The sequence below is a fragment of the Streptopelia decaocto genome (genome assembly GCF_964273445.1).
Source record: "Streptopelia decaocto genome assembly, chromosome: 12".
NCBI lineage: Eukaryota > Metazoa > Chordata > Aves > Columbiformes > Columbidae > Streptopelia > Streptopelia decaocto.
In genome coordinates, this window is record NC_138667.1 from 11895917 (window position 1) to 11912449 (window position 16533).

At 39.5% G+C, this 16533-nt stretch overlaps 1 protein-coding gene across 1 annotated transcript in view; it reads right to left on the bottom strand.

Annotated features, from left to right (window-relative positions):
* Positions 1 to 205: 205 nt before the first annotated feature.
* Positions 206 to 16533, bottom strand: part of ATP10B (ATPase phospholipid transporting 10B (putative)) — a gene marked incomplete at both ends in the record, with an annotated part of 50711 nt that continues 34383 nt past the window's right edge. The window contains 10 exons of the mRNA XM_082063925.1: positions 206 to 704; positions 3676 to 3863; positions 4543 to 4623; positions 6393 to 6593; positions 8005 to 8130; positions 8705 to 8781; positions 9910 to 10222; positions 13507 to 13691; positions 15184 to 15310; positions 16053 to 16159. Of these exons, the coding sequence (XP_081920051.1) occupies positions 206 to 704; positions 3676 to 3863; positions 4543 to 4623; positions 6393 to 6593; positions 8005 to 8130; positions 8705 to 8781; positions 9910 to 10222; positions 13507 to 13691; positions 15184 to 15310; positions 16053 to 16159 (1904 nt within the window). The remainder of the gene's footprint in view (positions 705 to 3675; positions 3864 to 4542; positions 4624 to 6392; positions 6594 to 8004; positions 8131 to 8704; positions 8782 to 9909; positions 10223 to 13506; positions 13692 to 15183; positions 15311 to 16052; positions 16160 to 16533) is intronic.

Here is a 16533-nt window from a genome sequence, read left to right on the forward strand (position 1 = left end):
CATGTAATAACAAATCCAAACTACATATGAACTTAGGATAAGTTACATATTAGAGATGTCATTGCACTACTTCAGCAGGTTTGTAACTCCACACGCCTTTCTCTCCTTTTGTAGTGAGCATCATGGTTAAGTATAATCAGACTTTTAATTTTCCTTATTGTATCCTTCTCCACATGGGCTGTGGATCCCATTTCTGATTTTTTCTTCAGAGTGTCACCGCGCTCACAGATCGCCGGTGGCTTCCACGGTTAACATTGCCTTTAGTAAGTTTGCCACTGTCCTGCCCAGGAGGTGTTGTCATGCTGGGTACAAGGGAGTATTGGCCAGAGAAAGGTCCTGTCGAAGGGTCCATAGCAGTAGATTCCTCCTCTGCCCACCTATTAAAGAAATAGTAGCCTTCTTCAAGCGTTCGTTTCCTGAGAGGATTCACTTCAGAGGCAGAAAGTCCCTGACCTCCTGTGTGCCCATGAGACAGAGCTGCTGCTGCTGGATGTAAAAATGGTGACACACTTAAGTGGCTGATGTTTTGCTCAAGGTCATCATTAGATGCAGGTGATGCCACAGGTGCACCAGAAGTAGTTTGCTTTCCTGATCTTAATTTCTGGATTTCAAGATCCTGTTCCTCTTTAGGAAGTTTATCTAGTTGCTGTGCTTTCAGAATCAGAGATGCTCCAAAGGTTCCTTGTAGAGCAAAAATAAAGAACCTGATAAAAGAGGAAGAAACAGTCTCACCAATGGGTTCCTTCCATAATTTGTATCACATTACACAAATCCAGTTGCTAATTTTCTGTTACTTTGCAGGCATCTGGTAGATACCTTATACCTGTTAGATGAAAGTTGACTGTTGAATCTTAGTGTAACATGTAACTATACGCTTATCTTGACCTGTATAGAGCCAAATACATGTATATAAATACTAAATAAATGATAGTAGAACCACTTGGTTGCTGAACAGTGCAAGAAAGATAAACAGAAGCTGACCAAGAGATGCAGTATTTGAGGAGATTGAAATTATATTTATACTTCAAACACAGGCTAAAGAAGGGATCTTAATTTGGTAGATCTCATAAAACCAGAAATTTAAAAACCTCAGCTTGTGGATTTCCTCAGGAAACAGTAAAATACCCTTGTGTCCTACCTGCCCTTTGCCCTTATATAACTTTATATTACGTGCAGGGAGAGAAGACACATCCTCCATGTCATGTTAATTTTGCCAGAAAACCAAATTCTCTTTCAAAGCATTGTTCTCATAGGATTTGACCTTTATGTACATGGCCTGAATACACATTTTAAAACAAACATGGGGACTCTTTGAAATTACATTAATAAAGTTGCCATCTTCAAATCCTCCTGCTGAATCTATGCATAAATAAGGATAGCAAGATTAAAAAGCCTAACAAGCTAGACTAAGTATGGAAAGGGCTTTTAAGGTGATGGATTCCTCAGGCCTCTCTGCACAAGTAGGAGTGGGTGAACACACATTTGGTGTGCCTCTGCTCAGGCTGGTTGTTCCCATAACGGCTCATGTCTGGGAACTGTGCAGTTGCTGGTCATGGCCAGGCAGCTAAGAGCACAGCTACAGGGAGCCAAGGTCCATCTGCATGGAGCTGGTGTGGATCTTGTCCTCTGTCTTTGCTCTCAAGTTGTCCTTTGTATCTTCTGTGCAAGTTGCAGGTGAACCAGACAGGAGGACAGAGAAGGGAAGGAAAACCATGTCTTCCATCCCGTGAACTGCTTTTTCATTTGCTCCTACCCTTCCCTCAATCCTGCAAGGTGCAAGAGTCAGTTACCTTTTGGGCCTCTGCAGGGCTTCCTGGCAGACTGCAGTCTGCCTTCCACAGCTGGAGAAATATATCTGGTTCATATGTTGAAATCCCCCAAGAGACAAAGTGCCCTCCCTTGCCAATAAATGGAAATGTAATTTAGATCCTTTTCTTCTCAGTCTCAAGGGATTTAGTACCTAACACTGTGCGGTTCATGTCCCAAAACCAAGTTCAGAGACAGTTTTGAGATGCTGATACACAGAGGATGCTCTGCGAAGTGCTGCCAGACAGTGCTCGAGGAAAACCCTGCACACAGGCAGCCCCAGAGAGTGCCTGCAGCACAGACAGCAGCAGCAACAACTGAGGAGAGCAAGGATTTTAACAAAAGCTCTTAGACAGAAACCAAAATCCCAAGGCTCCAACTGGTTTCTGAGGGAGATAGGGAGCAGGCAGTGTGGTGCGACGAACCAACTGAAACTTAAAATTAAGTATGTTTTAACAAAGGGTGGTTTCCCCACTGCTGTGACATGCTGACACCACTAAGTTGCAGCAGAAACTGGGGGCTGGATGTTCTGTGAACTGACGACTCTGCAGAAAATAATCTGGGGTACCTACATGAAGAAAGTAGTTCTTCATGTTCTCCAACTTTGAAGATATTAAGATACAAATCTTTAAACTCAGCATCCCACTGAGACAGCAACAATCTTAACTTTGCTGAATTCCCAAGATGAAGATACCTGTTCTCTAATCACATGTTTGATGTGGCTCTCAGTAGAAAGCTCAGGGTCAAAAACGACACTGTGAATGAGGGCTGACAGGAAAACAACAGGCACACCGGAGGAAAAACAGGCTGGAAAAGCATGCCCTGCCTAGGAGACGTGAGACCTTTCTGAACTCTGTGTTGTTTATCCTGACTTGAAGTTATATAATGTGACGTAAAATCACAAGACCGTCTCAACATAAATGGGAAATAATAATAATAATGATAATAATAATTTGAAGAAAAATATTATCTAGTCTTGAAAGGTTCCTTTTTAGCCAAAATTAAGACTCAGATTCTAAAACCTTAAAGCACTTACAAAATCAGATACTAAAAACATTTTCCTGATTCTTGCAATACAATTGTGCTGCACTACTTTATGACAACTAGGATGAGAAGGACACTAATAAAATAGTAAACCAAACCCATTTCTTTCATTGTCCAAGCACAAACAAAGATTTTAAATAAGTGGTGCAACTCAAAGCATATATGCTGAAAGAATGATTAAGCACCAAAAGTAGCAAGGTTACCATATACATATATTGGAACAGAACCATTATGTTTTCAAACAAGTTTTTTCAGCAACCTATAATACTGTTTATCCCTCTTCAAATATTATTCAGCCTCAGTTAACTCTATCTTTAACATACCTGATTTATTGCACAAAGTAAAAAAAAATTCTGGATGCAGAAAATTATTTCATATACAAACATGGTTTTAAATTTGGCTTAGTAATGCACTGTAATATGCTTAAGAAGCAGAATACATTTTGTACCTCTCAAAGCACATAGGAATATTTCAAAGACTTGCTTTCTAGTCTTGATCAGCTCGAGAACACTGTGTTTATGATAGCAAACATTTATGTAACAGATTCGTACCGGTAAACTCTGAAGCAGCCCAGATAGAAAGTTTTCCCTGACGGGAAAACAAAAGCAGTAGATATAGAGTGACTTATCTAGGATTATATAACTGAATAAATTAATGGTTCATGTACTGGAAACTTGACTTCCACACTGATCACTTTTTCCTGTGCAACACATGTGCCCGACATATCACATATCTATACAGATTAATATCATTACAGTTTTTTCGCTCAAATGCCTACAAATCCAAACAAAGAAAACCGAGAGGAAAACAGTGCATCATTCAAACCTTGGCAGGAGTGCAATGACTGGGGTAATAAGGCACAGTAAGTAGAAGATGGGGTCTGACAGCTGCCTCTCCATAATCCAGTAGGGGTTGGTGGGAGGGTTACAGAGCACGCAGGTGGCATTGTAGATCAGAGAGAAGATGAAGTAAAACGCCACACTGCCCATCATCGTTACCACGTGGAGCAAGGTCTGTAAGCAGAATTGCACAAAATGACAGTGATGCTTGTGAGACCCTGACTCTGGGTGTAAAACAGGAGGATACAAAGAAAGATCGGAAAGAATGCATCCAATAGACCCTGCTACTGAAAAGTGCAGTAGTAGAAATAACTGGAAAATAACTTACAAACCAGTGACAGTTAATAGAGTTCTTTAAAAAACAAGTCCTCATATACTGAAGTACGTAAAAATTGTGTACTTCTTGTCCAAAAGCACAGTAGAAGGAAATTCTGCTACTGTGCACATGGAGGTATTATCCTGAGGCCAATATTATAATAAATTCTGACACATTGTTAAATCTCAGTGCATCTGTTGCTTACTTGTTGTGACCCAGAATTCAGGTAAATGGCTCTGAAAGGCAAGGTCATGTCTAAACAGCAAGCTGTGTTCAGAAAAGAAAAATAGTCGTGTGAACAGGACATACCAAATACATACCCACGTTTTCATTTCTAGAGCCTGATGCAAGAGAATGGTCAGGAGAGAGATGCTATTGATGGAGTTTCCAAAGGAAAACACACCTATGTCAGAGTCCTTGTATGTCTAGGAAACAGACAGGTAGACTGTGATGAACCTTGACTGTTCAAAGGTAATTTTTTGTATTTTTTAAGGCGGAGAGGAGTGTGAGAACATTAATGACCTGTGTGGTACTTACCAAATAGGGGACAAAGAAGCAAATGAGGCTCTGATAGAAGGCATCCAACATTGTAATAATAAAAGTTGACAGCTTGTATATCTGCAGGAGTTTATAGATAACAGTCATTATGATGGAACACACATCTCTAGTCTGTCCTGCAGGCATAATTTGCTGTCTGTTTTTCTTCCATTCAGACTATTGATTATAGATAACGGGTCTACCTTCAGGAGTAAACACCTCCTGAGCAGCTGATTTAGACCAAAGGCTTATGTGTGAACAGACATTTTCTCTGTGTTAACTAAACACAGACTTCAGGAAGATTAGTCAGTCAACTAGGGGTCTTAAAAGCTGAATGTCAGGAATGCCCCATCCATCCTCAAAGGACACCGTGCCTCAAATTATTTTTCAAACAAATCTCTTCCTGCAGTTATAGAATTGGTCAAAATCCCTTCTGTTAATGCTCCTTCTACTGAAACTTCTATTCTGTGCCATTTCAATTTGACTACTTGTTATATTTAAGCTTCTCCAGGAACCTGTGAGGCCACAGCTCCTGTGCAGTGGCACACACTAGTGTGGTGACAGAAGGCTGGGCTCCTACTCTTCCAGGGCAGACAAAATGTCAAAGCAACAGCAATGATCTCTTCAAAATGATAAAGAACATATATTTTGCATATATGTGAGAGCCAAGAGCTCCTGAGAAAAGGAATGGGAAGTTTTACCGAGAATCTTCAAATTCTGCACTCCCTTACCTAAGTGTTTTAAAACATCATTAAACATAATGTGGATCACCAGTGTTAAAAATCACAGTCCATGATAAATAAAGTAGGTACTGGGAGAAAAAAGAGAGAGAAGTTTTCCTAAGTACCATGCGATTTTGTGATTTAAAACCAAGGCCACATCAAATTTTGCTCATTAACGTTTTCATAATTTCCCATTTAAAATGTTGAGGCAATTAGAGAATAAGTACTACTGTGCTTTACGTATGTGCAAAACCAGGTGTGTATGTCTGCATATGTGTGTTCTTCAAAAACATACAGGGATCAGAATAGTTCTCTAAACCTGACAGACAAACTGATGTAAAAAAATAACATATATCATGGATATTTTCTGTGGGTTACCAATACTGACTATTCAAAGTGAAACAAGTAAATCAATGAAACAGTTCATGCCTGGAATAACCCAGACATCAAACTGTGACAAAATCCTTTATGTATTAACAGATATATTTCTGAACCTGAGAATAATAAAAAATGTTGGATTGTTTATTGATTTAAGGGGTTGTGTTTCCTTGCCACTTTTTGCTGTAATCTTTTCAACAACATTTTCTTCTTCAGTAGGCTGAGAGATGGTTTGAAGCATCAAATCTAAACAGAGTTTAATTGGGGACCAACTAATCTACTTTACCCTCATTCATTACATGCCTTCAGTGCCCTCACTGAGAAATTTTATATATATATAGTGTGTACAGATATACATACACACACTAATTTGCTCCATGGTCTCTTCTTTAGATCAGAAATGTCAAACACAACATTGACACATCACTCTATTTATTATAATGCAGCATGCTTATACCAAATTGGACTAGTCTGTATATTTAGTGGCAGAATAAACCTCCCTATTTCCATCTTCCAACTGTGACCAAGGACCCAGCTTCACTTCCAGGAAGCCACTTCAATCATGTGTTCCTTACCAGTTCTTCTGACAGCTACAACTGTACCTTCTTTTATTGGACATTGGTAAACTAGAAACCATAAATGGATCATTTTGTTCCAAGTAAGTCTAAACTCTTCTCTCTCTCCTCACAAAACCAAAAATCCTGTGGTGCTTCGGCTTATCAAGCAGTTATTTCAGCAATCAAGACATACCTCTGAATTTTGTCCATTCTTGTACAACTCGGGCAAGCCTAGAAGTGTTTCTGCAGAAACATCTCTATCCAGGGCTCCAAAGAGAAGAGGAGGCATGGAGGTGAAGAAGAGATTGAAAAAAATCATCTGCCAGTAATCTATCATTGTGCTGCCTGAGAACCCACAGAAGAACTGGTACCAGAAGAGCAGGTTGACATAGGCCTGTGGAGAAGTAAATACAAACACAAAGTCCTGTTACAAGCTAGCTGTGGTTCCCAGGTGTGCAGAAGAATATCCTTCACACTGGCATGATTTCATTTCTCTTTGGGCTGTGGGAGTCGTGAAGCTGCACCTTTTGTGTGGCCTCTCCTTGTTGTCCTCTTCCTTCCCCTGTGCTGTTCCCTACTATTACAGCTGATCTGGACCCTTCAGTTTGCAATGCATAGATGGTCTATACCTCATAGTTCCACCTATGAGGCTAATGTAGTACATTGGTTATTAACAGAGGCTCCCAAGATTATGTTATTTTGGTTAAAAGTACCATCAGTAGACAGCTCTGCACTTTATTCCATAAAGCAGTGTATTTTAAGGGACTGCTTCACTCTGATCCACTGTGATACAGCTTTTTAAAAGCCATTAGGTTTCTTTAATAAAATAGCAGAGAATAATTCAGTAAACTGTTCACAGCTCTGAGCATCAGATTTTAAAATCCTTTTACAAACTGGTTGTCTATGTGGAATCAAAGGCCTCCTGCACCTTAATGGTACTGGAGAGATAATAGAACAGCAGCATCCCAGTTTGAAGAGCTATTTCGCATTGCAAATAAATAACCTTTGAACTCTAAAAGGGTACCCAATCCAGAAAAAGAAATAAAAAAGAAGTTTCTATTTCCTCTACGAATTCTAACACTGATAAGAAGCAATCCTTATTCAAAATTATTTAAAAAGTACAGATACTTTGAATTCTAAGCAAATATTCTTTCATGTTCAGAGTGTATTTCCCCTCAAATGGACTTGTTTGCACTGTCTTGTAGAAACTGTATTACTATCAGTTTTTTCCACTTTACATTATTCTTCAATGCGCAGCTCATTTGCATATACATTAAATTTTTAATAAAAATGCCAGATATGACTGCATCGTTACTTGCAAGTTGTTCCTATCAAATTAAATGCAAAAATGCAGAGGTTTCACAGGCAGTCAATTCTTAGTGCAGAGCCATCTTCTGTATTCGAGCACTAATAATCTGCTCTTCCTTATGCAAATTTTATTTTGAAGCTCATGGGTATTATTAATAGTTTCTCGAACTACCATATAAAGTTACTAAGACTTGAATCCTTTTTCCTCCTGGAATAATGCTTTTTCAAATTATATTTAGAATCCATATTTTTCCACATGCTTTATGCAGCACATTACTGAGAAGGCAGTAGCATACTATAAACTTGCAAAGTGAATGAACAGGAACTGTAGCTTCATAAAAAGAGAGTATAGCCTGCAAAAACAAACAAACAAACAAATCCACCCAAGAAAACAGGAGTGGAGTGGAGAAGGAAGAGCAGAGAAGAGGAAAGAAGAAAAATAAAACCCTTAGCCCTGAACTTAACCCTTGCAACGATGAAAATTTTAATAATCTTACCACGTTTTTGTAGAAAAAGTAAATCACCATCTTTGCCAAGCGGGCATAACACCAATGGCCATGGACAAGAAGTAGCTTTTTGAGATGCTTAAATCGGGTTATTGCAAAGTCACTAGCCATCACAGCCTTAGGGAAAAAGAATAGAAGTTAATTTACAATAAATCCTTTTTCCCCACCCAATACAATGAAATTTGAACATGGACATTGAAATGGTTTCCTGCTACTGAATATTGTAGGAAAACAAACAAACAAACACACACCAAACCCAAAACAAAACAAAAACCCCTCCAAACTTTGGGAAAATATTTGGAACTTCCTATCTCTGCAGAACTCTCCATCTTAGGAGAATGAGGAAAGGGGATGTATGGGAAAGAATTTGGTGCAGAAAATGCTGAAAGAGAATCAACAAACCTGGTAACGCTATATTAGAGATAATTCAGAAACCAGATGTTAACCTAACACTGGACAGGCATCTGCTAATTTTCCAGGATTATGAGCAAACACGTTTGTCCATGCATGTTAATTGTTGGCTCAAAACACACTTTTTTTGGCTGAACTCATAATTGTGAACTGCATTTTAATTTACAACAGTAACTTGCATCTTTAATGTGACACTCAGGAGTACAGGGCTGCTATGAAACTTATTAAGCAGCAAGAGACCACCTGAGAAAAGAGGACAGGAAATAAATGGAGGCAATACCTGCATGCCTTCTTGGCCAGATATCCCAACTCCAACATCAGCTGCTTGAATCATACTTACATCATTTGCACCATCACCTAGAATGGGAAGACAGGAGGGAACAATAAATGTGCAAGAGGGGTGCTCAGAACATAATGCCTATATCAGAACAAGAAAAAAAACCCCAGCTATGCTGATAAACAAACGCTATTCTGTACTATCGTGCATCTCAATGAGGGTAACTGATACTCAGCATCAAGCAATCATAACATCTAGGATGTGATGTTGGTCAGAACATCCTTCTTTCCAGGAGGCTTGGACCCACCAGGGCTAAGCCTGACATTGGGACTGGCTGGGTGGTGGCCTGGACACCCTGACACCGTCTATGTATATATTGTTTTCTATTTTTCTGCTTGGCAAACTCCATTTGCTCAACAACACACTTTGCAGCAATTCTCCAAACTAGATGATATATTTGATTGCAGCTGACAATGTAACAAGCCAATTTCAGGAGTTATTCTACTCATTTCAACTTGCAGCAATATGTCAAATACATAACCAAATTTCCATGGAAAGAACAGCCATGGTTGCTGCCTGCAACGTGGAGATTGTGAATGAGGTTAGCTGGTAAAGAAAAATAAACGAAGGCTGAAAGCTTTTATTTTGAACTCTGAGGCAAAGCAGGGATTTTTAAAAATACATCAGACTTCCTTTTCTGTTTGGTCCATAGAGATGTATTTTTTAAAAAATCGATTCTGCAAGGATCTTAGTGGGATCACTTACCAAAAGTGGAGCAGGAAACTCAAAGTACTTCACATTATTTGGAGGTAAAACTAAATGCATCAGTGCTTAATACCACTCTGGGGATAACTCCGTTTTCAGAAGTTTGGAAACTCTGACAGGAAAAGGGCTTTATGGAAAGACAAACGGTAACTGCTATCGACTGTGTACATACGTTTCTACTGGTGCACATGGAAGCGACTGCTGGGAGAGTTTGAATTTGGAGTGCATTTGTCTTGTTTAAATGGTGGCCAGATTTGCTCAGTGAAAGCTGAAGAAGGACTTTCGTATGGCTTTTGATCAGGAAATACTATTCGCTGCTATTTTTTCCCACTGTATCCCAAGGCACAAGAAATAGCTCATAGACTATATTCCATACATTTCTGTAACTCATAAAGGAAGAACCTGCTTCCCTCTTTCTCCCGTAAGATCCAAAACGGAGGTACCTATCGACAGGGTCATCACTTTAAGCTGACTCCGGACAAGTTTGACCACCATGCTCTTCTGCAGAGGGGTGGACCGGCAGCACAGCACCGAGCGGCAGTGCTTCGTCAGCGCCAGGAACTTCTCCTCCAGGCCCCCCTGGAAGATGATGTTCAGCGTCCGTCCATCAATCACCAGTCCAAACTCAGGACTGGGGGCCTCAGAGACTGAGAAGGATGTGGGGATAATGCCAAAAAATTTCTTCCGTGATTTTTCAACCTCATAATTCTTCCTCACCTCTTCCAAGGTTAAATTCAGGAGAGATTCACACGTTTCCTATGAGAAAACAGAAGTGGTTCTAGAAATAGTTATCTCCATCTCCCTTTACAGCACAGCACTGACAAAGCGTATGTTTGTATAGTCATGCCAGTGGGCTTAAACCTATCAGATTAACATTGTGGAAAACTGACTGAGAAACGCACTGATTCAACAGATTGGAGATTACTTCAATGACGTGATCAAATCCTTCAGAGGAAACACTGCGTATCTTATCATTAGTTAACTGAAGTAAGAAATGATTTTAAAAGAAAATAAAATAATATTCACATCAGGAGGACATATTTGTAGTTGCAGTTCTGAGAGTACAGACATTTAAAAAAAATCCTTTAAAAATCCTTTTTTTTCTAAAGGAGATTTTAAAAATCGAGTTCTGATACGAATGATGTGAGATATTGTAGCATTTGCTTCCCTTAGTGGTAAACTGCAGTAGAGAAACAAAACAAGAGGTTCAAATTCTCAAAATTACCCAGTAATTTTGACAGCTTGGCCTTTTCTAGATCACAAAATCAGGTGTTTGTCACAATTAAAGACAGAAATAAACTTCATAAGTCTCAGCACTGTGCCTCAAACACAAATTTAGTCTTTCCCTCTTAGCAAATTTGCCTCATGTTGGACCAAACTCCCCTTTCAGATGCAAACAACTGGAATTAACTTAGTATCAAACACAAACAGATTTGAGGGGAACATTTTTACCTCTCCTATATCTCTTAAATTGGCACACCACTGTCAGAGGAAACCCAGAATGATCTAAAAGCTATTTTGCTGCGTGATAGTACTTAAAGTCCTCCTTCTGTTGCATGGCACTGAATACCTGAGGAGCTAATCACTCCCTTTTTCTACCTTTTCTGTCAGCTTTATTGAGTGATGATTCAGTTCTAAAATGTTATTTTCACTTTATGTTGCATAAGGTACATGTGTAGGATGCTTGCAAGATTTAAATTACACTTAAGTGGGAGGTTCTGCAGTCAAATGTACCTCTGACATCTAATAAAGAGCTGCATATAGCCTGTACACTGCAGACTTCTAAAAAATATTGGAGAAGCAACATCTTCCTGTGAACAAGCCAAAAATTGAAGTGGAAATTCCTGGTTTGTCTCAGCTTGCCTCTTTAAATAAATCCCCCAAACTACCTAGTTATGTTGCTTCTTCCTGGAAGATATTTAATTTCCCATATTTAAATAAGCTACTGGGTTCAGGAGGGGTGAGAGAGTCCCCTCCCACTGAAGCCAGTTCGAGGGTTAACTTTGGCAAAATTAATGGGTTACTGTGAAAGCAGAAGCACTTTGTATGTATTATTTGTTTCCCCCCGCTGCTGCCATTGGGAGACACTTTCAGAACCAGTGTTCCCAGCTTAATTTTGAAAGGGAGGGAGCTGAATCTTGTTGGGAAGCAACTCCAGAGTCCACTGAACCACACGTATTCACACAAGCACGCACATGGTTGCAGTTTGCATCTGAGTCTGGATCGAGGACCATAGGGGGTGCTATGGGTGAGTGCACACATCTGTGTTTCCTGAAGCCAGGGTGGTCTTGCCTGCAGCATCACTTCTCTGACAGAAACCATCTTCTAATTTCCATCTTAAATATATTCATTCTGCCTTCCGTTAAGGCAGATATGCGTATCAAATGAAATTACACATTGAAGCAAGGAATGTATTCTGTGCCAAATTCCATATCATTGCGTGTTTTCCTATTTCCATGGCATTAAAAGAGAGAGACATTTGCACGGGATTTTATTCTTGTTTGGAGAGCTACTAACTGCAGACAAAACCAGTTAGAAAGTAGGCCAACTAACTGCTCTGTAGAGTTGCCTATCATAAGAAAAACATTTTATCTTTATTTCCTCACAACGTCTTTATAGATAAAGACAAGTTTGTATTGGTAACCCCCATTCTGTGGGGAGAAAAACTGAAGCAGCCGAGACAAAGAACTTGCCTAACGGCAGAAAGCAGCCCTGCCTTCACTCCCCTGCCTCCTGTCAACCCACGGAAAGGCTCGTCTCACCATAACTCCTGTTATTGCAAGTACGGGCCATGGGCACACGCTGCGCAGGAAGGACAGAGCAGCATCCTGGGCAAGTGGCAGCGGCTGTGGCCTGGACACCTCAGGGGCATCCAAGGCTATGTGGGAAGTAAGAGCTCATGGAAAATAAAGAGGGCAACACAGATGGCGTTTTGGACTCAGTTTTGGGTTGTAGAAATGGTCACAGCTGACCCCTCCTTAGCAAACGTGTCTGTTTTAGCCACATAGTGCTTGAACTCAAACCCTAAATCCATCTCACAGAGCCGTCTGTCCCACCAGAATGCCTGGAGGGATGAGATGCTTGGCTCTGCATGGCAACGGTCATCCTCCTTTTTTGCCGGTACCCTACTGATGTTGCTTCACAATCTGCAGAAGACAAGGTTGCTCTTCCAAAGCCTTTTACTTTCACCACCCTTTAATAGCATTTATCCTCTTCAAAAGTTAGGACTCTATTTTCTCCCTTCTATTCAGACAGTTTCAGGAATAGCCATAGATTGCAGCACAGATTGTTCACTGTATTTCAGTGAGTCACAGGATCTGACAGATGCGCCCTTGAAGAGATTATCCTCGTTTTGGAATATGTTTGCTTTGCCTACTCCCTGACCTCCTTATTGCCCATGGAAATTCATTCTGTGTACATCAACAGCTACGTGCACCACCACAGAATGTCAGGAAAGTGATTGTGTTTTTACCCAGCCCACAAGAACTATAATCAGATTTCCAAAAATGTGAAATGCTGCTTACAGAAAAAGATACTGGATTAAATAATTCTGATTAAGTCTAATCCTGTCAGGAAACATGTGGCTAGAAAGTTCTGAATTTAATTAAAACTACACCTGCATACTTTTTCTACACTGACTCATACAGTACTTTCTAAGTGTCTTCCTACAGATATCAGCTGAGGTTAAGATATCATTGTAGCTGAAATTTCCATTGCAAGGTGAAAAACCAGATATCAATATTATTAAGGAATCAGGCACTAAACTGTGTATTACCTTCTTATTAAAGCTCACTATTCAGGTAATTTAAAAAAAATCATTTGGAAAAATCATTGCCATTTAATTGAATAAAACTCTACATAACTGTCTTGCATTCTAATTCATACTGTTACATGTGGTCCAAAGAGTTTCTGGTCTAATGCTGCTCTGTGGGTTTTTGGTTGGCTATTGTGCTAAATGCAGCCTAAAGCAGCACGGTGCCAAGCTGCAAGACATGGAGAAAGGGGAAGGTATCAAATTCTGTGCGTCTCTCTATGCTTACCTTGCTTTCAGTGTTAATCGTGAAGACAGTGTCTCCTTGCTTCAGGAGTCTACAGGAATATGCAATGTTTACTGCTGTTTCCTGTTTGTCTCCTGTCAACACCCAGATTTGTATCCCAGCTTCTCGAAGGGCCGTAATAGTGTCAGGTACTCCATCTTGGAGCCGATCTTCAATCCCTGTTGCTCCTGGGCAAACAGAAAAAGAAGTAGTGAACTAGTTTTCTTTCATTTGGAAATCACGTTGCCATTTTCTATTTTTAAGAGAAGGTCTTTGACTTCCAGACATGATCCTGAACTTATCAAAAGCTGAGCTGATGTAGTGTCCAGCAAATAAACACACAGGCACAGGATCTGCATTGCATGTGTCAGCAATCAAGTTCTGGCTCTTCATTTTACTTGTTGCCAGAACAATGCATTTCATTTCTTCTTAATAATCCAAAATGACAATGTACTGGCAGAGGAATTACTCCATATGCATTTTTAAAGTATTGCATTGAGCCCATCAAAGCAAACAGAAAATACCAACTTTGACTATTTAAATGAATGCTGTCCTTATTGTCAAGTTAGATGCTTCACCCACCAAAGGGAGAAGAAATGGTACAGTAAATTTTCTTTTTAAAAATATGCAAACTTCGAAGCAGATGCCAACACTCATCCTGATGATAATTCACCATCTGAATGTTACAACACTCCTTATCTCTTCCACTAGGGGTCACTTTGAAGATGCAGTAATTGCGATACATTAAAGATAGATATTGATTTGAGCTGAAATAATACTTTTTCTGAAATAAAGTATGAAAGCACACAGAGCCTTAGGACTTGGCAAAGGTAACAGATTCTGGCAAGATCTACAATACCTCTTATGTGTTTCTGCTTATGGCATTTACTGTTATTACTCTAATTTTTTAAATCACTGCAGAGATTATGAGAAGCCATAATGCTAATAGCTTGCAATTACAGAAATTCAGGCTAACAAATTATGGGCACAGGTTGTATTCACAGATAGATGAGGCTGAGACAACTCTGAAAATCAAAGACTTAAAGAACAACATGTTTGGAAACAACTTAGAAAATAAAGTACTGAAGTGTTCTGTAATTTAACAGAATAGTAGTGTTAGATATGATAGTGATGGATGATGTACAAGTACCAAGGAATCTAAGTTTTAGCATGAAATATGCTTTTATAGAGGACAGAAAGCAAACATGACAATGCAACAACATCAAGAATTCACCAGCAAAAATGCCTATGTGTGGCCAGCAGTTTAAGTCACCGTTTTTTATAATACAGTTTAATTACCAAAATTCCCTTGGACTTTGTGCTCAAAACTGAAGTTAATTTATAGTATTTTATAGGTTTAGCTAAGGACACAGACACATGATTGAATTATGGGAACTTCATTATCTACTGTGCCAGCTGAGCCACAGTAGCAGTTGATGTACGTGTTCTTTGCTCCTGGCACACGATAGTTTCAGTACACTTTTTCAAAGTTACTGCTGCTCAAAATACATGAAAACTTGTTTAGACACTATCATTGGACTCTATACCCTAGTCCTGAGATTTCCAAACCACAGGGGAAGACTTTTTTGTATAAATGAATAAAGTTGTTGTCTGATTGCCAAGAATATCACAGGAGAGCAAATGATACTTCACACAATGACAATTCTTATTTTTAGCTACCCAGCAAGGTGAGTTTGGTCTCCAGATGCTGCGCTGTCTCCATTAACAGCTCCTCTCTGTTGTCAATTGCAGCTTCTGCCTCCCGACGAAAATTGGCCCATTTTTGAAAGTCATCTTCATTCAGGACCTGCATAACACAATTTAAACAGAGCTCATTTTAAAATTAATAAGAGAAGCATGCCAACCTTCTGGATCACAAAGATTTAACTCCTATCCAGGCTAGTAAAGTACTGTGTCACCTTTAAAATAACAGAAACTTTTCCAAGAGACGACTACAAGAACTAGTAGTAATGAGAAAAATAGACCTGCCTTCCTATTTGTGTAAGTGGCCTACAGCTGAGACTTAAAAACATGACCGAGAGAAACTCTTGATCACACAGCCCGTAGTTGGGACTCTGAATTGGAACACATGGTTTTCTGAAGGTTGCTCTTCATTTCTCCAGACCTTAAATATGACCGATTTGTTGCACATAGACAACTTCTGTATTAAAGTATCAGGCTAAGTTGTACTAACCCAGGCTGAGGGCAAGATTTTTGAAAAGTGAAAGCCAAGCAAAACAGAAAAAGGTTGGCTCCTCTGAGGACTTTTTATTTCTTGCTTGGAATCACAGTAGAGAAGGTCAGCTAGAGTTACCATAAGAGAAACAGAAACGAATGTTTTGAAGACGACTGAAAATTCATCATCTGCTCACACTGAAGTAAATGGGGAAAAAAAGATACCAGAGCACTCAAACAGAAGGACAAAAGGATGGGCTGTATCTGGCTTGCTCTCTGAAGCAGAAAGAATTATAACCATTACATTTCTCCAATAAATCTATTGACATGTACAGAGCAAAGCTGTAAACAATATTAGGCTAATGCCCTCCTACCTTCTTAGCTATGCACAGAGTTCGTAGGCCATCACGGGCATAATAGTCCAGATGCTTCTGTGTTTTTTCTTTTATTCTCTTCATTCTCTTCTCTGCACCAATGTCATCTGTGGAATACAAGATAAAGATTCCATATTTTAAGCACAGATCATTTCAGACCTAATGGACTAAGATTAAAAAAGAGTGGGCATTAGAGAAAACTGGGTTTCAGTATAATAGGAATTCCTTTAAAAGCTCAAATTTTTGGCTGTGCATAAGCTGAAAGCTTGCTAAAGATCCTTGTTTCCTTTAAGAGAACATTACTTGTGTTTTTTTGGTTTGTTTGTTTATTAATGTTATAGCACACTTGCTGACAAGCTGAAATACAATGGTCAGGCCCTCACGACAGCATTATTGCAGAGTACACCGCGCACATGGGTTAGTGCTGTCAGTGAATTTTAATTAGCCCATTCTATATTCTAAGCACTACTCAGGTTAAGTA